This window comes from Crassostrea angulata, chromosome 5 (genome assembly GCF_025612915.1).
Source record: "Crassostrea angulata isolate pt1a10 chromosome 5, ASM2561291v2, whole genome shotgun sequence".
Taxonomy (NCBI): domain Eukaryota; kingdom Metazoa; phylum Mollusca; class Bivalvia; order Ostreida; family Ostreidae; genus Magallana; species Magallana angulata.
The window spans coordinates 13706738-13730683 of NC_069115.1; the positions used below are offsets into that span (position 1 = coordinate 13706738).

The 23946-nt window shown below is 33.3% G+C and overlaps 2 protein-coding genes across 2 annotated transcripts; one reads left to right on the forward strand and one right to left on the reverse strand.

The window, feature by feature from the left end:
• Nucleotides 1-14: 14 nt before the first annotated feature.
• Nucleotides 15-6814, forward strand: LOC128184112 (exodeoxyribonuclease-like). Its single transcript, XM_052853455.1, has 10 exons — nucleotides 15-225; nucleotides 629-649; nucleotides 1376-1426; nucleotides 1718-1765; nucleotides 2549-2734; nucleotides 3215-3413; nucleotides 4618-4689; nucleotides 5022-5168; nucleotides 5692-5875; nucleotides 6013-6814. Exons 1-10 carry the CDS (start codon nucleotides 112-114, stop codon nucleotides 6134-6136), a joined length of 1146 nt encoding a protein of 381 aa, XP_052709415.1. The 5' UTR covers nucleotides 15-111; the 3' UTR covers nucleotides 6137-6814.
• Nucleotides 6815-9734: 2920 nt separating this feature from the next.
• Nucleotides 9735-23524, reverse strand: LOC128184113 (cytoplasmic tRNA 2-thiolation protein 1-like). Its single transcript, XM_052853456.1, has 14 exons — nucleotides 23368-23524; nucleotides 19807-19930; nucleotides 18982-19100; nucleotides 18388-18502; nucleotides 17496-17573; nucleotides 16802-16843; nucleotides 16190-16239; nucleotides 15950-16014; nucleotides 15452-15517; nucleotides 13758-13816; nucleotides 13586-13645; nucleotides 13318-13405; nucleotides 13110-13146; nucleotides 9735-9993 (listed from the first exon to the last, which is right to left on the reverse strand). Exons 1-14 carry the CDS (start codon nucleotides 23422-23424, stop codon nucleotides 9772-9774), a joined length of 1182 nt encoding a protein of 393 aa, XP_052709416.1. The 5' UTR covers nucleotides 23425-23524; the 3' UTR covers nucleotides 9735-9771.
• Nucleotides 23525-23946: the final 422 nt, after the last annotated feature.

The window sequence follows — 23946 nt, forward strand, 5'->3', positions numbered from 1 at the left end:
GAATAAAAGAAACGAAAATCTTAATTATAAAATATGGCGGGAAGAGAAGAAAGAAATTAAAAATTCGAGTTTCCTCTTAGAAAGATATAAACAGCGAATCAAAAGAATTTTATGCTGAATATCTTGCCGTGGCATCAAATTTTGTTTTCCAATTTTGTAAGGGGTGCTTCGAGGATAAATCTTAGAGTGTTGTCCTCGTCTGACAAAATGCCACCCAAAAGAAAGGTACAGTACATGTGTAGCATGTTTAAAGTACATGTAATGATCTTAAGATTTCAATCTATAATCAATTTTGATGGATCGTGTTCAAGCTTTGGTGTTGGAAGGGATTAAGAATTGTCTCCTTACGAACACCACACTTATCTCTAGTTTTTTATCTGAATGAACAAATTTACATGGAAATAGATATTCTCAGGGTTTTTTTTTTCTGACACCCACCCCTCCAAAAAGAAAAAAAAATAAGATAGAAAGAAGAAAGAATGAAAAATCTAGATGCAAAAGTTACTACTTTCAATATTTTATAAATTAAAGTGTTCGAGTCAAGTTAACAAAAAAATTTGAGACTTCAACTTTATATATTGAGTAATTGTAATCATGATGTGTTTATTTCTTTAATTTTGTTTTCCAGGCAAAGAAAGATGATGGAAAGGTAATAAAACATTGTATATATTTTCTCGAATTCATGAGCACACTCCTTGTAAATGGACCATTAATGCAGAAAATACATTGTGGAAGAAAGTCTTTCCAGATTTAACAATATCATATGCTATTTCATTATCATTTGATCACCAATATATATTTCATTACAAAGAGTGATACACAAATTCTGTCGAACCAAATAGTACATGTACCATTGAACAATATCATATGTTAAATTCTTAAAATAATTTGCTTCCAATTACGTTTGCTTTACCTGCCACAGACTTTATCAGGAGATGTTATTACAAGTGAACATTAGTCAAATTTGACAACTTGTAAGACTAAAATAGAATGTGGACCGAATTGATGGAATTTGCAGAGATAGCAAATGTTCAATTTCCCAATCTTTTAAGTTAATTTTGATAAAGTCATGGTACATGTAACTGGTGTACAGTTACATATGTGCTGTTCAGTGCTGGAATGAACATTACAAACCAAGAATCATACATGCAGTAACCTGTATTTAGGTTTAAAAGTTATGTTGTACCGGGATTAACATTATCTCTCAGACACAGGAAATTAAATATTATGAATAATCTCAGTATTAATGTATAAGATTCATGCACCAGGTCATCTAATCTCAGTGTGATTCCTTGAGACTTAACATTTAAGTCTCGGTGAATCTCGCTGAGATTACAGTTCGTATAAGTAAGTGTCTTGCCTTTTCTTTTTGTAGACCCCTGCTCCAGAAGAAGGCAGTGTCGGAGACACAGCTCAAGAGGATAAGGTCAGTATAAAAACACGAAAACTGTATAAATACAGCTGATTGCAATTTTTCAATTTGTCATTTCCATGCATTTGAATGTCCGAAAAATATTTAGTAAAATACATACTTGTGGCTAGCTGTGACTTGTCAATGACATCGATTCAACATACATTTAAAAATTGCTATGGAAGTGCAACTTCTCTTTCTATAATCATCAGTATAAACTATTTAGGAAAAATTATATAGAAATCAGACATAACTTTAGTCATGAACTTGATAAATGTAAATGTACTTAATTATTTTATTTTCTAGCCATCACCCAGCAAAAAGCAGAAAGTAGATGAAGAAGAAAAAGGAAAGGTATTGTACAAAACTTTATACGGGTAATAAAAATTGCGAGGAATTAAATTGAAAGAATATACACAGCATGAATGAATTTTTAAGAAGTCAATCTTGTCATTCATTTTCTTGAGAAACAAATAATCTTTAAAATTTCATCTCTAGATCTGCTTTTTAACTCGCTGAGACAAAGTCTTGGGGAGCTTATAATCTATTAGCCTCCTTCCCCTCCCCCCCCCCCCCCCCCCCCAAAAAAAAAGTTTTGATTAATAGTAGCTGAACAAGATGAGAGACATAAAATAAATCTTAAAAATGTTCATTACTTTGTTCTTTTCCATAATTCTAAAATTCTTTTCAACCCCCACCCCCCCCCCCCCTCCCCCCTCCAAAAAAAAAAATTATTTTTTTCAGGATGGGAATTGCAAAAATTGCTTTATGCTAACATGGACATTTTAGACTAAATAGTAGTCTATTAATAGATCATGAGAAAATTATAAAACATTAAAAAAAATAAAAATTAACCAAACTAACATGAATAAGAAAAACTCCTTTAATACTAGGGTCATGTAATCTTCCCAGACTTGCCACTAGCTGTCTGATATGTAAAGATTCTGAAATATTATCTAATTGATCAAGCTTAGCTAATACTTTAACAATAACATATAAAAACTATCTTGTTATGATCAAATAATTTGTTTAGCTATAGAAACCAGCATAATTACGGTATTCTTTTATCATGTTTATCTTATTGATATTGCACAACTAACATGTAAAACACTGTATTGCTTTACGACCTGTGTACAGAAAGGTAAAGGAGGGAAGGGAAAGAAAGCTCCGCCCAGGAAGGAGGACACCATCGAGACACTCCCTGAGGGAACGGACACCTCATTCCCGACCGAGGTCAACCCCGAAGCCAAGACTGCTGACGGACGGAAGTTCACCCTCAAGATTGCCTCATGGAACTTAAATGGAATCCGGGCGTGGTATGATGTAAGTATTTGGATTGTTTTGACAGAAAATAAGTCATGAACTTGTGCTTTGAACATATAGCTTTTGTTGTCATTGAGGTCAGTGAATGGGCATTAACTTTAGACCAGAATTTCTAAAATAGAATTGTTCATCATGCATGCATGCATGCATTTAAATGATTTTTTGAACATTGAATTGATTTATAAATGGAAAAGCCAAAGTTGAAACCCAAAATTTTTAAATTTTTATCCATTTGTCTTTTTGTACGGATTATTTTCAGTTAGATGGCAATAAAGGTCACGGTAAAAAAACACATTTGATAGTCTTAGAATTCAATTTTATGAAGGTCAAGGTCAAATTGATAGTAATTTCTCTTTTATAAACATTTGCATGTATTCAATATGTAACCCTTCAGGAGGCATCCAACTTCTCAGTCTATTTGAATTATTGATCCTCAGTTATGTTAAATTCAGTCTTTGTTCCTTTCTCTTCCTTTCCCAGAAAGACAAGATGTCGTACATCAAGGAGTCATCGCCCGACATCCTCTGTGTACAGGAGACCAAGTGTCAGGAGGATCAGCTACCCACGGGGGTGCTGGACAAGGACTACCACATCTACTGGTCACCCGCCGAGAAAGCGGGCTACGCTGGCACTGGGCTCTACAGCAAGAAGAAGCCCATCAAGGTCACCTACGGGCTTGGTGAGAGATTACACGTACTTAAAGGTTTATTAAATGAATGAAATAATATTTATGTACCAGGGCATTTAAGGAAGGAAATAGCTTTTAAGTACTAGCGCTTGTAATTTTATGTACTGTAAACGTATTACAGTTGTCGTGTATGAAATTTGGCAAAAATTAGGTTTTGACCAAGTTGGCATGGATTTGAATTGGCGCATTCCTGAATATGACTATTCTTTTACACATACGCATGGCATTTAGCGATGAACTTGACAACGGTAGTTGCATTCTGCAAAATACGCTAAAAAGAATACACAGCCAAATGTAGTATCTTTACAGTATTTGAATTATAAGTGCATGTAAATTTCAAACTTTACATTCATTTTAAACTTTTTTCTTGTTAAGCTTCATTTCCAAACTTTTTGCACAGTGGCAGGTGTGAAATTTTTATAAAAGGATGGGAGATTTTTGTTACAATTCATCGTAAATAAGATTAAGAACATTTTATGTACCTGGTACATGTATATTTATACCTGTATTTCATGTATGTACATGTAGTAACAATTTTAATGAATACTACAATCTTAGAAAATCTGTGTACCTTTGAATATTGACAATGTACACATGAGATTTCAAAGATTTTTGTTACAATTCATCGTAAATAAGATTAAGAACATTTTATGTACCTGGTACATGTATATTTATACCTGTATTTCATGTATGTACATGTAGTAACAATTTTAATGAATACTACAATCTTAGAAAATCTGTGTACCTTTGAATATTGACAATGTACACATGAGATTTCAAAGTATTTAAGACATCTAAAACTGTGGTCCATTATGGTAAGTTGAGGCCAAAATTAAAAATTGATTTGTTTTATGTAGTCTGACAGACCCATCAAAATTAAGCATTTTGAATTCAAATTTTTTGAAAAAGTGATTGTCCATGTAATATTAAAACACATTTGGATAACGTTATTGTATCAATAAATGTTAAATGAAAATTATCCCCCCCCCCCCCCCCAAAAAAAAAAAAAAAACAAAGAGAGCTACGACCCTAGCCACCATGAATAAATTAGGGTCGGAGTACATCAAACATATAGATTATTATTACATGTAAATGATGTTGGCCTGACTCAATTTTGTATCCCTCATTCTGATCATTCAGTAGTACTTACTGATGCACTCATTTGGTATTGATTTAACTGTTGATGTTGTTACAGGTATACCTAAGCATGACGATGAGGGGAGGGTTATCACTGCCGAGTATGAGGACTTCTACATGGTGAATGCATGTAAGATTACATTCAAATGACAGATTGTATTTGGTTTTGTAATTTGTCCGTTATTAATGTTTCTAAATCTTTTTCTCAACACTTAACTTTCTCTGATTACTTTAATTAGTTTCTAGAGTCTTTCACCAGAACAGTGCAATAAACACCTTGTATTAGGCACAAAAGTTAACAAAATAATTTTTTGATTCTAGTTGTAAAAAAGTTTTAAAAAGTAAACTAATGAAAAAATACCATAATTTAAAGTTTAATGATAAGTGTTGATAGGTTATTGTAGTAGATATAGATGCAAGGCTATACTAGTGTTTGTTTTAAGGAAACTTGATCAATTTCAGATGTGCCAAATTCTGGTAAAGGTTTGGTTCGTCTGAAGTACAGGACAGAGGAGTGGGACTGTGACTTCACTGATTACCTGAAGAAGCTGGACGCCAAGAAGCCAGTCATCATGTGTGGGGACCTTAACGTGTCCCACACTCCTGTAGGTATGTGTTATTGAATCAATCATGTGTGGGGACCTCAATGTGTCACACACACCTGTAGGTATGTGTTAGGTATGTGTTATTGAATCAATCATGTGTGGGGACCTCAATGTGTCACACACACCTGTAGGTATGTGTTAATGAATTAATTGTGTGTTGGGACATCAGTGTGTAACTCCAGTAGGTATGTGTGAAAATTACATGTACCTCTACCATATTGTTGGGACCTCAATATGTCACAAACTCCCGTAGGTATTCGATTGTTTGGGACAGGTGTCTAATAATTGCCCAAATCATCTTGTGTGGGGATCTTAATGTGTTACATACTCACGTAGGAATGTATATGAATGTTAATGAATTTATAATGTGATCGGACCTCAATGATCATGCAGTGTCAGAGTGTCTTAATGACTCTATGTGCCAGGTCCTCTATCATAATGTGTGGAGACCTCAACATCTAGCAACTTCACGTATATATGTGTGTTAACAATTACTTCCATTGTCTCAAGTTTACCCTTGCACACAGATCTAAAGAACCCGACCAGCAACAGGAACAAGACGCCGGGCTACACGGACAAGGAGAGGGAGGGCTTCAGTAAGCTGCTTGAGGAGGGCTTCCTGGACTCGTTCCGCGTCCTCTACCCCAACGCCCGCGACTGCTGGTCCTTCTGGACCTACATGATGAACGCCCGTGCCAAAAATATCGGCTGGTGAGTGGGGTGTTGTTAAGGAGGAATGGATAAAAGGAAAAAAACATTGGACCATAAATAGCCTGTTAATGGTTATAAGAGCTTTCATAACTGTGTTGTATTGCTTCTAATTTTTGTGTTTTTGTCTCTGTGAACAGGCGGCTGGATTACTTTGTGATCTCCAAGAGACTCCAGAAGGACCTGTGTGACAGCATTATCCAACAGAAGGTCATGGGTAGCGACCACTGTCCAATCATGTTACTGATGGCGGGGCTCAAGTAAGGAGGCACTCCACAGGGGCACCAGGAGGGGAAACTATCTCACATCAGAAGGATAAAGAATACTTGGTCTGGTTTTCTTGATGGAAACAATGCATCAGTATTACAATCTGTTACATTATGTAATGTAATGCTTTTTTAGATATTTTGTGTTGTAAGTGACTCATTCATTTAGGAAACCCTTAAAAAATGTCGTATGTGTACCATACTTGAAGTACAAATAGCTGGTATGTTGTACGAAAAAAAAATTAAAGACAAACTTGTAGATCTTTATTTAGGTACATGTACTTTGGTTGTTGTAGAAAACATTTGTTGCTCACCATATTAAGTACCTTAAATGCTTGTTTTACTTAATCTAGAATGCAATATTTGATATGTTGTATCTGAGTATATGTAGGTTTGGTTTACACATGGTGTGTTGTAGAATGTTGTATCTTGTCACATGTGTTCACATGATCCACTTTTTTGCCTACTTTTGTAGCTTTGCTTGACTCGTAATGTTTCTTCATAATAGCATACACTCATACTGTGCAACCATGTTCTACATTTGGTCCTCTGTCAGATTAGTAGTTTTCTCATGATTAGGTTATTTCATGAGAAAAATCATTTCATTTAGAAGGCTTGATGGTCAACAGAATTGAAGATCAGATCTACCTTAAATGTTATTCATGATTTGTTAAGCTATAAAAAAAAATCTGTAAATTTCAGTCTTTGGAGTATTTTCCTGTATCTTTATATGTATATATAGAGCTTTTCTGCTAAAGGAGATCAAGAAAGCCTTAAAACGGACATATCCATCCAGCCCTCTTAAGGAGAAATACAATCAAGTGTTAAATTTTACCTTTGATCTGTATCAGTATTTAATCAACTTAAAAGATGAACATGCATGCCTTTTTCAAGAAACCTGTCTTGTTTGAGACAAGGTTTGTGTTTTATATGAATTTCACACATTAAGGTTGACTCTTTTGCTTGCCAAATTTTTAAAGGCATTTGGGATATGAAAAACCTGACATGTATGTATTTCTATGTCTACAATAAAATAAAGTTTTTGTAATAGTATGGGATGTGAAAGATGTACCTGTTTGTAATTTGAATAGATTTTCCATAAAAGACTTTTTTTATCTTATGAATTGTAGGAATTTGCAATTAAAAAAGTTCAACAAAATTAGAAAGAATTTGTCTTTATTTGTTGAAAAACATGTTAAAAGTTAAATGTGTTGACAAAACAAGGTTGAATGCATTGCAAATCCATGCAAAAAAAATCTATTGTTCAGGATGTCAAGTGCACAAACAGTTTGTTTTAAATTTATCATCTTGTCTGCATGAAGCTTAAAACATTGAAATGTTTAAACATGTTTATGATGAGATTTTATACCATCCTTTGGAGCATAAAAGTTTACAAGTTATCTAGAAATAAAAACAACAAGTGAAAAGCTGTCAATATGACAGCAAACCAGGTTTTCTTTTATGTAATCTATCAATAATCCATGTCAACCCTGAATTGATAAACACTTCCTACTGTATGCAGAGAAATGGAGTAACAATATGCAATATTCTGTGAGAAAATGACTGAGTTCAACAGCTGGTATTTTTCACTAAATAATCAAAAATCAAATGAGGTACCCTATATGCAATATTTTGCCAAAAAATGACTAAGTTCAACAGCTGGTGTTTTTTCATAAATTATCAGATATCAAAATCTTAGCAATATGCACACCTCTGATATATGTACAATTGATCTGCAGAAGAACAACTTCATATCTTCAAAACTGTAGGAGAAGTTACCCATACAATAATGGTACCCTATATGCGATATTTTGCAAAAATGACGAAGTTCAACAGCTGGTATTTCTTTCATAAATTATCAGAAATCAAACTCCTAGCAAAATATACACCTCTGATATATGTACAATTTATCTGCAAAAGAACAACTTCATATCTTCAAAACTGAAGGAGGAGTTATCCGTACAATAAGGGTACCCTTTTAGCAGCCGCCAGCCATTTTCCCCATTTTAATAACCGGATTTTTCCGTTGGAAAACCCGGTTAATAAACAAAATACATTGTAGCTTTGGCTAACAATAACCAACAGGTTATTGCTTTAAAATTTGAGAATTTGCGTAATTGTTTTTATATACATGTATTCTAAATCAAGGAAAATGCCAGTGACAGGCAAAGTTGTCATGAATTAATAATCCACTTGAAAAAACACGAATGAATCTCTATGTGAAATGGGGATGGAAAATTAATTGTGAGCATTTAGAAAACAAATAAATTTCTTAAGTACTGTACTGCATTAAAAACCTTATACCAAAACCAGATCATATATATTCAATTAGCAGGTTTTTTTTTTAAAACATGATTGACAGTTAGGCCAGCATTTTTTGAAATTTCGATTTACAAACCCGCCGACCCTATTTTTTTAAAAGTTCAAATAAAAATAAAAGGACCTAAACTAGCTATTAATTTTATTTTTTCCTCCGACCCGAAATTTCCTTTCTGGTAAAAATAAAAATAATGTTGATGCAATCACGTAGCCTATGTGTAGTCTGAATTATTGTTGTTCATGCATTGATTAAAAAGACCAAGTTCTTTCCGATCAAGTCACAGGCACTAGAAGTCACACAAATAAAAAACACCATTGGGCCTACTCCTGTTTGCTTTCGTCCAACCCTACAATTTACGACCCTTTTAAGTTTTGTGATCGGCAACTTAGCCAGAATTTCCTCAAGAGAGAGAAGTTGAAGTCTTTTTCTATCACAATTCCGTAAATTAAAAATAAAAAATCTCCTTGGCAAGAAAATGATAAGATACTTATTTAAAAAACATTTTTGCAAAATACATTCTAAAATAATCATAATTTAACAGTTTGGAAATAGATCCTCTACATAACGGTTGTAAGTGGGTCATAGGGTTGGACTAATTACCCTAAACACACTGAACACAGGAGTCTTATGACTGAAGGAAAGAGAATGATTTTATTTGTCATTAAGCTAACAAAATAACGAAACATTTCCTTTATTAAAGGTATAATTACATAAATAAATAAAATTTTAAAAATTAGTTCGTCTTTTTTAAATATAAAAACTTGTTTGATTTTTTACTGACATTTATGGACATGCTTCTAATCCAATTTATTTTCAGTAACAATATTTGTGAATAGCATTGTTAACTTAATCAAATAAATGATTTCTCAAACTTCTTCCTATTTTTCTGCAAGGAAGAAGTGAAAACTCCCTTAATTTTTTTGGTTTTAATGTATATGTACCATATGTACTTGTATATATAAAAAAAAAAACTTCGTTTTTATACATGCATATACAATATATTAACACAAATTTTCAGTGCCCATGGATAAAATATGTTATGATAAGAACATCATCAACAATCAAAATTACTTATATATTTAAAAAATGGCAGCTCCTGGACATGTGTTCTTATTTTAAAAATAAAAAAAATACTGTTGAAAAATTGTTTTATTTTTATTTTTTTTCTCGACGGACAAATTTTTCAATTTTATTTTTATTTTTTTTCCCTCCTCCTACCCAAATAATTTGAAAAATATTTCGTAAATCTAAAAATAAAAAAATGCTGGCCTTATTGCCAAGTTTCATTACAAGCCTATCTAGGCCCCCAACAATCAGAAGTCTATGAGGGCGGGGTCTATTTTCCTTCTGTCCAACTGTAAGTCCTCCACTTTCTCTGACAGACATTTCTGTCCACAGCTACAGTTCTCACACTTCTGTTTCGGGCTTCCTGATGCTGACTTCTCGGAGGAAGAATTCTCAGTTGTCTCCCTTGAGTTGTCAGGAGTTGTCCTCTCATTACCAGCCTCTTCTTTCTGTGCCAACATTTCATTCAGCTGTTATGGTAAATGAGGAAGTTACGTCATTGATTTCTTGTTCACATTAGAAACATTCAGATATTTATTCAGTATAAACACAATGTTTTGCAGAATTGAAACATTGAATGATGAATATGTGTAATTTGTAAAGCTTTATTATTCTGCAAGACTTGTTTCTGATACAGGCTATTTTGGTGCAGCAGCTGCATGTTTTTTGCTATTTTGTGTGTCTTTTTTTTATTATGGTATAAATTTTATTTGCACATACAATATATACATGTACGGTGGCGTGGAAGGGCCAGATGAAAAAAAAAATTGATCTTATTTGTTCGGACGAATTAGGATTCGTTCGGACAAATAAATTATTTGTTCGGACGAATTAGGATTTGTTCGGACGAATTAGCTATTTGTTCGGACAAATAACTTATTTGTTCGGACAAATAACTTATTTGTTCTGAAGAATTATGATTTGTTCGGACGAATAAGTTATTTGTGCGGACGAATAACTTATTTGTTCCGACGAATTAGCTATTTGTTAGGACAAATAAGTTATTTGTATGGACGAATTAGGATTTGTTCGAACAAATTAGAATTTGTTCGGACGAAATAGCTATTTGTTCGGACAAATAAGTTATTTGTACTGACGAATTAGGATTTGTTCGGACGAATTAGACTTTGTTCAGACGAAATAGCTATTTGTTCGGACATATTAGGATTTGTTCGGACGAATTAGACTTTGTTCAGACGAAATAGCTATTTGTTCGGACAAATTAGGATTTGTTCGGACAAATTACGATTTGTTTGGACGAATTAGCTATTTGTTCGGACGAATTAGCTATTTGTTCGAACAAATAAGTTATTTGTTCGGACGAATTAGGATTTGTTCGGACGAATTAGGATTTGTTCGGACGAAATAGCTATTTGTTCGGACGAATTAGGATTTGTTCAGACAATTAGATATTTGTTCGGACAAATAAGTTATTTGTTCGGACGAATTAGGATTTGTTCGGACAAATAACTTATTAAAAGTGGTACATGTATGAGAGAGAGAGAGAGAGAGGTTATAAATGTGAAAAGTCTAATCAGTTTACATGATCCAGAAAAATTTACCAGGGTGGGGGTGTCTGAGAGATTATTTTGTTTGTGGGGTGGCCCGACCACCCCGGCTCTAGATCCGTGTATAGATGTATGCCAATTCTAGGCAGCGCAGGTTTTTTCTTTGGTAACTATAAGGTTTTTTTTCGCGCAATGCCAGAAGAAATGTTTCCAATAGTCATAATTATATGATTCCGCAGGTGGATTTCGATTGTCGATGTTTATATTGAAAATGTAGTCATTCTCCTGTTTACTTGGGACACTGGACATACGAAATTATCTTTCGCCTTAACTTTATACAATTCATGTATACAATCAAAGTTAACTGATATGCTTCGTGGAATTGTAATAATCACACAATTACTTAAGTGACTTATAAAACAAACTAATTTTTACTAAGTCTTATACTTTATAATATAAAGTCAGCAAAATAACCCAACATCCTATCTATAACATAAAAAAATAATAAAAATAGATTTTATTGATAAAAATACTTATCGTTCGTCAAAAAGACCTCTGATGACATATTTACATGTTAAAATTATCATATGGCTTTGTAAAGTTTTCCTTTGTTTGGAATCTTAGGAGCGCAAATAAAAACGTTATCAATAATCATACAATTGATCATAACTGATTGAATCAAGTTCTGGGGAAAATTAAAATAATTGGACGACTTAAGGTGAAATAAAATTGACAATTTTATACAATATTTTCAAAAGGTTGTATCTCATTTTTCTTAACTATTATTGAAAAATATTGTTTATTAATCATAGTATCGGAAACATCTAACGCCTATTTTCATCGGTCGAATGCGGCATCCAGAGTATTTATAGATAGAAACTGCATATGATGACGACTAACTTTGATTTTGTATCAACAATTTTTGATGCTATTCTGATTTAAAAAATGAATTAGATTCAAAGTTGACTAAAGAGACAACCATTAGGATTAACATTAGTTTTCTACATCATCTATATCATTACCAGAGCAGATAGTCTAAATTACTCCTCATATAAACTAATAACTTATTCGTCCGAACAGATAGCTAATACGTCCGAACAAATCCTAATTCGTCCGAACTAATACGTCATTCGTCCAAACAAATCCTAATTCGTCCGAACAAATAACTTATTCGTCCGAACAAAAAACTTATTCGTCCGAACAAATCCTAATTTGCCCAAACAATTAGCTTATTCGTCCGAACAATTCCTAATTCGTCCGAACAAATAGCTAATTCGTCCGAACAAATCGTAATTCGTCCGAACACATAACTCATTCGTCCGAACAAATCTTAATTCGTCCGAACAAATAACTTATTCATCCAAACAAATACGTAATTCGTTCCTAATTTGTTCGAACAAATAACTTATAAGTCCGTACAAATAACTTATTCATCAGCAAACAAATCCTTATTCATCCGAAACAAATCCAAATTCGTCCAAACAAATCCTAATTTGTCCAAACAAATAACTTGTTCGTCCGAACAAATCATAATTCTTCCGAACAAATAACTTATTCATTCGAACAAATAAGAATTATTTATTTTTTCATCTGGCTCTTCCACGCCACCGTATACATGTACATGTAATTTTAATAGCACAATTTACAAATCCGTTAACAAGATCAATTTCAACAATTTTAAGGCAGAGAAAATGAGGGAAAGTAGGAAATGGAGAGTGGGGGAGAGAATGGGGGAGTCATGAGGATGCATGTATCATGTCAGAAATATTTTACTAATACAAAGGCATAATCAAAAAATTTACAACCGAGTTGTTGTATTCAGACAAGATATACATAGATCGTGCAAATATGTCATGGTCAGGATCTACATGTACTGTAACAGGAGAAAAAGCCAGTCAGTCCATTGGTTTAAGAAATTATTATATTTGCCTTGTTTTGTTGCAGTGTATTTAAGTGTAGTTATATGGGTTCATGGATTGATAAATTTTCCTGTGAACATCTTTTCCTGTATGTGGTGCTGCATGAGTTAATAAAGAACGTAAGACTGCCATTATTTTAAATCAATATACAAAACTAACCTTCCTTCTTTCTTTGTGACTTTTCCCGATTCCCAGCCTAAAATTGTATATTAAATACAGAAAAAATGTATACATAATGCAAATTTCATGCACTACATACCGGTACATGTATTTTACACTTTGTTAAAACATTTTTTTCTTAAATAGTCAATAAGGGAAGTGATCAATATTATAATTATAGTATAGAAAGTTTGACTAATTTATATACCTGGGTAGCCCCCTATTGAGCCCCTCCAACAAGATACAGGCTTTACATAGAGGGTTACTGGAGATGTAGCCACACCGCTCACAAGTTCCTGTACAATTCAACAATAATCATAAAATACAATTACATGTAAGTATATCCACTTGATCTCTCCCTTATCACTTATGGAAAATTTATTGCTATTCATCATCTGGAGAATTTAATGCAAGTCTTTTTATGACAGAATTGGAAGAAAATTGTAACAGAGAAAAAAAATAAAAGATAAGCTGACCTTGTGTGGGAAGTTTCACTGCTTTCTTCACAGACAGACTCTCTCCCGAGTGGATTATGTCTGAAGCAAATTTATTGTACATGAATATCAAACTTTCTCACAGCTGTGTGTAACTGATTTACAGGGGCTCCACAATTTCAATTTCATAAAGTTTTTAGCTAGTGTTCCTTACCAATAATTGCACTAGGTCTAATCTTCTCTAAATCTTTGATGTAGGCTCTAGCAAACCCTCTACAGAAGAGAATTATATTTAATATTATACTTTCATGCTAAATACTGAAATCTGATTGGTTTATAGGCATTTGATAATCCGTTCTATTACCCTCAGCGTTAGCAACACTCTTGGCAACGGGTAACACAATGATTTGTTACAAGCGCGTAAATTATGCGCGTACGGTTTGCCGTAGAATTCACTTCCATTTCTATATCAAAGCAGTAAAATTCTCTTTAAAATTAAGACATTCAGTATAATAAAATAAATAATGCATGTTTGGGAGGGTAACTGTTGGGAGGGTAACAGTATTTAACATGAAAGTTTAATAATATATATTATTATACTTTCATGTTACATACTGAAATCTGATTGGTTTATATGCAGTCGATAATCCATTCTATTACCCTCAGCGTTACCAACACACTCAGCAACGGGTAACACTATATTAATAGTGCCTGTTTGGGAGGGTAACAGTTAAAATTGACACCCCGAGAAAACCATTGTCAACCGACGCGAAGCAGAGGTTGACAATGGTTTTCGAGGGGTGTCAATTTCAACTGTTATCCTCCCAAACAGGCACTATTTATTTTGTTATACTGAATGTCTGTTTTAAAATTTTTAAGAAAATTTTACTGCTTTTATATAGGAATAACGTGAATTCTACAGCCAACCGTACGCGCATAATTTTCGCGCATGTAACATTTTTTAATGTTACCCGTTGCCAAGTGCGTTGCTAACGCTGAGGGTAATAGTAAATATTATTAACTGCGTCTTAACCAATCAGATTTCAGTATTTAACATGAAAGTATAACAAAACAAATTGTCACATGCGCGTAAATTTTGTTCGTACGGTTTGCCGTTGAATTCACGTCATTTCTATTTAAAAGCATTCTCTAAAATTAAGACATTCAGTATAATAAAATAGATAGTGCCTGTTTGGGGGGATAACAGTTGAAATTGACATCCCTCGAAAACCATTGTCAACCTCTGCTTCGTGTCAGTTAATAATGGTTTCCTCGGGGTGTCAATTTCAACTGTTACCCTCCCAAACAGGCACTATTAAATAGTGTTACTCTAACTGGTATATATAACTTTTGAAAAATCCTAGTGAATCAGCTGCTACCTACATGCGTTAAAATTTCTGAAAATAAATTTAATTACCCATAATGAAAAGTGAAATTCAATACAAGTTACTGTTCCTGAATATGTATTATGCATCTTGAGAGCAAAGTCTGACAAAAAATACATTTTTCTCACCCAAGTATGAGTTATCTTACTTAACAAATAGTAAATCTACCTTAAATTGCATTTTACACGGGATGAATCTTAGCAAAATTGTCCCCTGAAAGTTAACTTAATGGTGACTAAGTGATATAAAGTCCCACATAGAACTTGCACTGTACCTTTACCTGTAGAATGCTTTAATATAAAAGTTCTTTTGTAAAACGCAGCCCTACCATTTATAGTCACCTTTCAGACATTTCAGGTAACATTCATTTGTCAATGACAGCTTCATCTTGTGATAAAAATGCCAGAGAATTTTTAATACATTGATTAATTTCTTAGAAATAGTTTCAATGTAATTAGCTCTTTAAATTTCAAAGAAATTGTAATATGTTCTTACTTTTTTATTTTGCAAATATTCATCTTACCTGTATGCATTTGGGGAATATATACATTCAGTGGAAAAATAGTCCAACTTCTTGAAATAAGCATACCTAAGGTGTGAAAACAGAAACTAATAGAATAAAATGTAAATCAATTTAGCAATAGATAATCGTAAAAAAAAATTCTGAGTAGTTTGCACCCTAGTAAATTTTGTATTTATAGATGCACTTATGCCCAAGATCTTGCTGTTAAATCTTTTATGTCTTACTGTATACAGGGAAATATTCGCCCCTGTTTTATTTTTGCCCCTTTCGCCCTTATTCGTTATGCCCAAATTTAAGACTTGGCGAATTCCAATGTCTCAATTTATATCTCTTTTAAGACAACTGTATCTTGACGAAATCAAGACTGGGCGAATTCGTTTGCAAGTGTAGAAGGGTGGAAATAACACAGGGAGAAAATAACCCTGATAGTGTATACAGTATTAATATTCTTTTGAATTAATTCAGAACTGTATAATAGACATCTCCTGTTTCCCTTACATGACAATCTCCTTTTCGTATGTGTACTTGAATGGTTTACTTCTGGGCAGGGCCCCCTCTGTCCCCTGTTAAAAAAAAACTCCCTAGTTTAATAATCCTGAATTCTATCATGCTTTGACTTATAAACATAAAAACACATTACTCAATCAGGAAATGGATTCATTACTACAACACATATTAATTTTTGACACAAGCTGTTTCGGTGAAAATTTCTATGATAAACAATATTGTTTTGGTTACCGTGGTGATGGCTGTGCATCTCTGCAATCTTCCTATGTCTCCTCGAAGCACTAGGAAAAAAAACATTACATCATCAACTACCATAAGCTTTTTATAGGCATTTGTTACTGTATTCAATTCAAATACCGGTACTTTTTTTTGTAAATTTACTTTAATTTCCACCATTTAACATATTTTTGTTTTCCAAGTGCACGTTACTTGCTGACAATTCCAAAAGACTTCTTCATTGAAATATACAGACGGACATGACTATATAAGCAATTGAGCTTATAACTGAGTATATATATAAAGTTACTCTTTTTAAAACCATGTTAAAACTTCATGAATCAATGTTAGAGGTTCCTAATTAAAAGGAAGAATTTAATATACGCATAAAATTGCGAAAAGCACATATACATGTACCTAATTTAAAAATCTTGCTTTTTTTTACGGACAGTTGAAAACTAAAAAAAATTAGGCTAAAAACTTCGGTGTTAGCAATATCATATTCTCTCGATTCAATGCAAAACAGTTTAATTGCAGAAGTATGTACACGGCGTGTAGAATAGGAATCTACAGTATGTGAAATCATGTACCCTGTACACGACATGTACCTTCATGTTTCTTACTTACCGTTCATTATCACTGTTTCTGCAATGTCATCTGCATTGTGACCTGTCAATAAATACAACTTATTAGTAAATTTTAAAAAATTCAATTACAGCTGCGATTTTTCCTCAATCTATATTTAATAGCTATTAAGGTAAATACACACAAATCAGATACAAATATGTCCTAAAGTGTATGACTGGTCTTCTATACCATGTATTTCCCTCTACATATTCATATAAATACATTTACTTGGCTCTATGTTATATCAGCTCATTTACTGGTATATGAAACAGCACATAAAATTTTAACAACATTCTATAATTGAGTTTGACTAAAAAATAAAATTTTGTTTTAAAACAGTAAGCACATATCACCCTCTCTCTGTTGGATATTTCACCAATGTACCTATTGCTATCCTAATATATCATATCTCTTACTATATTTACCACATCCTATTTACTTACCAGTCACTATCCTATTCAATTACATATAAAAAATTACCATCCAATCATCTACCTATAACTATTAAATCATTTACCTGTAACTATCCTAATATCCACTTATCAGTAACTATCCTAATACATGTATTCATTTATCTGTAATCATCTTATCATTTTCCTTTAACTATCCTCAACTACCTGTAACTATTCTATCAATTAATATCTGTAACTATCATATCATTTACCTGTAACTATTTTATCATTTACAAATGTACCTGTAACTATCCTATCCACTTTCATCAGGATAGCTCCTCTATCCAAAGCCTGGCGTCTAAACACTCCACAGAATGTACCTACAGAACAGGATAAAAACAGTATCATTGTACTGACTACATGAATTAGTGAGCATACTGCTGGTATCAAGGTAGTTACATATATCTTACCTCCTGCCTAATTCTGAGAAAATCATTGGCTAACAGCAGTCACATGAAGACAATGTATATTCCATACATAGTCAGTACGAAATATTACCCCTTTTGAGCATTATGACGTCACTTTAGAGCATTATGATGTCAGGTTTCGTTCTCAATTTGAAACTTGTCATATTATTATTTATAAAAGCTTGATTTTCATTGTTTTATTTACTTTTTATCATGAAAAAGAGGCAGTCAGCAAGATATAATTGTACATGGTTTGTAGTTGACCTAATATGGTTAATACATGGCCAGTTAATTCAATATGGGGGCTCGAGCTCTGCTCTTGCCCCATATGAAGTTTACTGACCATGTATAAACCATATTAGGTCAACTACAAACCATGTAACTAATAAAATTATGTTCCATTTTACATACAGTTAATTGTTAGACTGCGCTGTTTTACATCTTACATACTGCATCTCTTACACCAATCTGTTCTATAAACCATGTACTGTACAGTTATTTTTAGGCAAATATGGTAATTTAACTACAATTAATTTTCAAACCGATCTGTAACTTATAGTCATTTTTCGAGCTGATCTTTTAAGTACAGTTATTTTTCAAACAGAATACACTTGAATAAAGTTATTTTTAGCAGATCTACTACATAATTTTCTAGGTAGATCTGCCACAAAGAGATATTGAGGTGATCTGTTATGTACATAATATTTTTGACTGATCTTTAACATACAGTTATTTTTGAGGCCGATCTGTTTAACAATGGCGTCCATGGTCCAGCCATACAGCTCCTCGTACGATACAATCTTCAGGGGCAGGTCATACTGCTGCTGGTTCCTCTTCACCGTCTGTAACAACATGGTCATGAAACTTCATTGTTTTAAATATAAATAGTTTAAAGTACTTAACTAGCAAAGTTGGGCATTAAAACATAATTATTTAACAGGAAAACATTTTTTCAAAAGTAAAAATACATTGGAATTTTTCTTCAAAAATTTTCATCTCTATTTTCATCTTTTCCCATGCCTAATAACATCTTTCCACCTATATTTATAGGCATTGGCCAATCAAATTTTTTTTTGTATTTGTTACATAATAACCCTTGTTAGATTACTGTTACATGAAAGGTTTGTTCGGCAAAGCAGGCACCCTAGAGCTCTCATCATAATTCCCTCTCCCCATAATAAAGAGTATTCATGAGCCCCTTCTCTCCTAAACATACCTAAAATATCTAGTAGATTGCATGACTTCAAATTTTAAGGTCATATCATATGACCTTGGAGAACTAGTTCAAGGTCAGTGTTTGACCTCTGACCCCAGGGATTACCTCCAGTGAGTCGTCCCTGTACCCAGTGATCCCCTCGTCCACAGACAACAGGACAAGATTCACGCCGTAGTCGTATCTCTGGTTCAGGGTTTTCAGCACATAGGCCAGCACTGTGGAATCTGTAACATTTACGAATAGATTTACCAGTTTAACAGCATATAACACATACATGAAGGAATATAATGTGAAGTCAGTGACATATAATGTGGAGTCTGTAACATATAATGTGGAGTCTGTAACATATAATGTGGAGTCTGTAACATATAATGTGGAGTCTGTAACATAAATGTGGAGTCTGTAACATATAATGTGGAGTCTGTAACATATAATGTGGAGTCTGTAACATATAATGTGGAGTCTGTAACATATAATGTGGAGTCTGTAACATAAATGTGGAGTCTGTAACATATAATGTGGAGTCTGTAACATATAATGTGAAGTCTGTAACATATAATGTGGAGTCTGTGACATATAATGTGGAGTCTGTAACATATAATGTGGAGTCTGTAACATATAATGTGGAGTCTGTAACATATAATGTGAAGTCTGTGACGGTCATCAAAACATTTGCCAGTACTGCTTGTTCAATTTCACAATTTCAATAATATGTCACTAAACTTAATATATTATTTTTTACCACTAGGTTTTAGTTTTCTTATCATTGCTTAAAAATACATGACTAATAAATAAATGCATTGTAATATATCTTGATCCAGGAGAAATATACATATGCATTTATATTTTCTAATAATTTCATTTTTAACTAAGCCTCCCTCCTCTTTTCTCCTTCTTTATATAATGGACCATGTTCTATAAATAGCTGACCTTTGCCCCCTGAGGCTCCTATGGCAACCGTCTCCCCTCGGACAAACAGGTTGGCATCTGTGATGGTTTTGTGGACTTCCTCTTCAAAGGCGAAGTAGAAACAGTTCTTACACAGAGCATCTCCCTTGAAATACAAAAATGTAAAAACGTCAGTACTTGTCATTATATAAAAGCGTACATTAAGTAAGTGTATCTCCACATTGAGTGTTAAAATAATAAATGATGATTTTTTATTTAACTCTATGAATCTGCCTTTATAAATGTGACCAACCGAACAATTATGAATAAGATCAAATTGAATATCACCTTGAACTTAATGAATAAGCTTATACCTGCACTCCTGTTTTAATGTTTCTTACCTTGACCTTAAAGTAATTAAACCAAGTTGAAGGTTAAGAGAAAGAACAAAAAGGGCATGTAATAAAAGAATTTGTCCAAATGGGAAAAAAACCTCCTCCATAGCCCAGAGCCCTCACAAATGTTCACTAGTCAGAGTAGGACTACAAGTATAACTTAATTGACTCTGTCTCTCGTAGTTCATAACCTTACTAGGAAAAATTAATTATCTTGTAAAAGTAATTGATGATTTTCTGGCTAGTAAAAAAAATTAATGATTTTGTTTTTAAAGTTGAATGTTGATTTGCATTAAACGAATTTTTTTTTTAAAAATCATGTCATAAGATAACGACATTAAAAAAGTTACACAGTTCAGTTACATGTGACAAAAACCTATTTGTATAGCCTCACTATAGGAAAGGTACATGTACTGGAACATGTATTTGACCATGAACATTTTCATTCTGAAAAATAATTAAAACTGCCTCCATATTTCATGGGTATTTACCCATCTGAAGGACAAAAGAGAATGTATCATCTCACGCTCATGTCATCAACGTCTATTAAGTGAGTACCAGTGGTCAAACCCATTGAATGAAATCCCATCAGAAAGCCCAAGCATTTAAAGCTCTTTAAAAATCGGTTTAGCCCTCACACAGGACAATTCAGTGGAGCGCAAAAAGATTTCCTGTCAAGCAGACAAACCCCTGCTGACATGGTCCCCCCACCCTGACAGAAAACTTATTAACGGCATTCCGAGAGACTCATTTCCTTGCGCTTGATTTGCGATGATGTGCGTGGATTGTCACTCCGAACTCCGAGATCCAGTCACTCGGCAGGCGCATCCCATTGTCCCGACAAATTAAATCGTTCAACATCAAGCGTGCGTTTATTTATACCTAATTAGTTAATTCTGGATCTTGGTCATGATCGTACTCGAGCGTGTGTTTGTGCAGATGTCCGACAGGAGGTTTCTGAAATGTTCCGTCGGGAAAACAGACAAGGGGGCCTCATGCTTGAATCAATTTCATCACGAGTGGATCGGACAGGTTTACAACTACAGACTTGGAGACAAGACAAAGTATTGGTGTCATTCGATCCTGATAGTATCAACACAGTGGAATCTGGTCTGAATCATTGTTACTTGTCTTTAAAAAAAAAAAAAACAAAGAACACCCCCCCCCCCCAAAAAAAAAAAATTAAATTAAAATTCCAAATCTCTCAGGTTGAGTTTTTTCAATAAAAGCATTGGATGACTATCATTATGCAAAATCCAACATACTTCAAATTAATATAAAAATTCTTCTTATTTATAAATTTATGAATTTATCCAGTTAATTAATATCTAAAAGAGTGACTGAGGGCAATCTTTTTATAATACTATCAACATTTGTCTTTGACAAAATATATGTAATTAAACCAGTCATTGCACCATATATTCCTCATATGAGTCTCCAATCTGGTTTTTTTTCTTCTTCTTAAAGATTACTTTTTAAAAACGAATGACTTGGGATCAATTAATGCAGTTTTGTAAAAGAACTCCCATAACACAACAGTTTTAAGTACAATGTACATTGTAGTTGTCACCCTTACTGCAAATAAAATACTATCCTGATTATCTATCATATTATAAAATGAATTATGTACTTATGTTAAATTATACAATTAAAATAAATAATAACTGATTCACAATGCAGCCTTTTATAAAGCATTTGTAGTCAAATTTTAATCCATATCAAACTTTATTACATTCGACATAAAATTTCTTTGTGGAATATACTTATTCATGAAAATTGAATTTTAAAAATTTAAACTAAACAAAATTACATCCAATCATAATTCATAAAAAATGCACCACATCATCAAATGACTTTCAAAACAGAGACACTTTATTCATGTTATTAGCAGATCTCTTTATCTCTTTTGATTTTGACAGCACTCCAATGTTGCAGCCTCAGATATTAACATTGATACATTGTCTTGACATTGCTGCAAGCGTTGCATCTCCTGACTTCCAATTTTCACAGCGTGGCTCCTCTCCAACTTGCCTTGGAGCACCACTTGAAATTCAGAGCAAAGAAGGTATCAGCTGTAATCGACCATACCCAAGGTTGTGAAACATCAAAGCAATTACTCTGGGCCTGCGAAGCCTCACAAAAACAACTTGTGTTCAATGCTTTTTCCCTCAGTTTCCCGTATGTATTTGGCTTTTGGGGTTGAATAACTGAAGGGAGGCGGGTTGAATATGGTAACAGGAGATGGTCGTCTTAATTAAGTTTTTTCTCTCTGGGGGAAATATACCCTACCCTAATATCCAGGTGCTTCATACTGGGTTGACAAGCGAAGACTGATTCACAAGGTAGAACTCACCAGTCTCCCAAAACAACATGCATAGAATCGGTTTCAAATTCGGCTCTAATTATACGACGGCCCCGTCAGAGAATTGACGGATATTCGGACCCTCTTGGTCTGTCTTTATGCCTCCAGGAATCACTTTACAGACCGTAGACATATTTTATGTACTGATAGCGTTTAACTCTGGACAGCTGATGAAATAATATTCTATTAAACTTTTTATGAAGTCTCCACGGTGTTCACAAGAGACTGCCTAATTACTTGCAGAAAAGCGACCCTCGTTAAATTGGTACCCCGCTGCTTCCCAGTTGACTTTGGAATGAAAATGATCTGGGTATTTACATTAGCAAACAAATCAGACATTTAATGTGCTCAACAACAAAAAGCATTCCCCACCCTCATTTACATTTCACCTAAAGCACTGTCACTGCCACACATCAAAAACAGAAATTACTGGGGGCAAGCTTTTGTCAACATGTGTATTTATCTATTTATTTACTTGTATGTTTTCTCATAGGAAAGTGTAAAACCATACAAACAAGTGAAAATGTCTACATACATGTATTGAAAAATACTTTACTTCATGGCCTACAATAGTGTATACATGTATTTAATGACTAAATTGAGTAGGCTATTCATATATTAATTTGTCCGACTTCGGTTTCTTTTTTAACCACCAGTCTTTGGGGGTTTTTTAACAATTTTTGACTTTAGAGTAGAATAATTAATTTTTGGGATCTTCATCAGCGGCAATTTCGTTTGTCATTAAGCCGTAAATAATAATACTCCAAACTTCAAAACACTTTGAGAAAATTCGAGTCAATTTACACGTGTGCATTGATTTCACAAAGAGTTGTAGCGTTCACTTACTGTTTTAGGTCGTTTTAAAATAGCTCCCGCTTCACACAAGTTACACTTGATTGGCATTGTGTTGGTTATAAAGTCTCTAAGTTCTGTTTATCCAGCAAACATAATTTTATCTGTGTCAATCGTTGTGCAACATTTTTGTTTTGCAAAGATAGCTTTAAACGCCTCTACTCACAAAAGAGTACTCTGCCAAAGAACGACAACTCCTGCATATTTATTCATTTATTTATTTATTTATTTATTTATTTATTTATTTATTTATTTATTTATTTATTTATTTATTTATCATTCTGTCAATTTATTTGTGTATCCATTTATTTTTCTTTTATTAATAATCTTTTATAATCCTAATTTCAGTTTACATTAATTGTACTGTATAAAAATCATGTAAATTTTCTTCCTACATTTTTTGACGTTATCATTGAAATAAATTTCTGACAACTCATTTTCAAACCTTGATATTTCAAACACAATATAACTGAAATTAACATGAATATTTAATACTCCATCCTGTACTTTGCAATTTGCAGGACAAAATATCTTAATCCAGAAGTGACTCTGAAAGAATTCTTTGAAAAGATT

Excerpts from the sequence above, each read along its gene's own strand:
- LOC128184112 (XM_052853455.1), top strand. The coding sequence starts at position 112 with ATGCTGAATATCTTGCCGTGGCATCAAATTTTGTTTTCCAATTTTGTA. Across the intron at positions 1,766-2,548 it reads ATGAAGAAGAAAAAGGAAAG|AAAGGTAAAGGAGGGAAGGG; the intron begins GTATTGTACAAA and ends ACCTGTGTACAG. Across the intron at positions 4,690-5,021 it reads CTTCTACATGGTGAATGCAT|ATGTGCCAAATTCTGGTAAA; the intron begins GTAAGATTACAT and ends GATCAATTTCAG.
- LOC128184113 (XM_052853456.1), bottom strand. The coding sequence starts at position 23,424 with ATGCCAATCAAGTGTAACTTGTGTGAAGCGGGAGCTATTTTAAAACGA. Across the intron at positions 16,015-16,189 it reads GATGCACAGCCATCACCACG|GGGACAGAGGGGGCCCTGCC; the intron begins GTAACCAAAACA and ends TTTTTTTAACAG. Across the intron at positions 15,518-15,949 it reads TACGAAAAGGAGATTGTCAT|GTATGCTTATTTCAAGAAGT; the intron begins GTAAGGGAAACA and ends TTCACACCTTAG.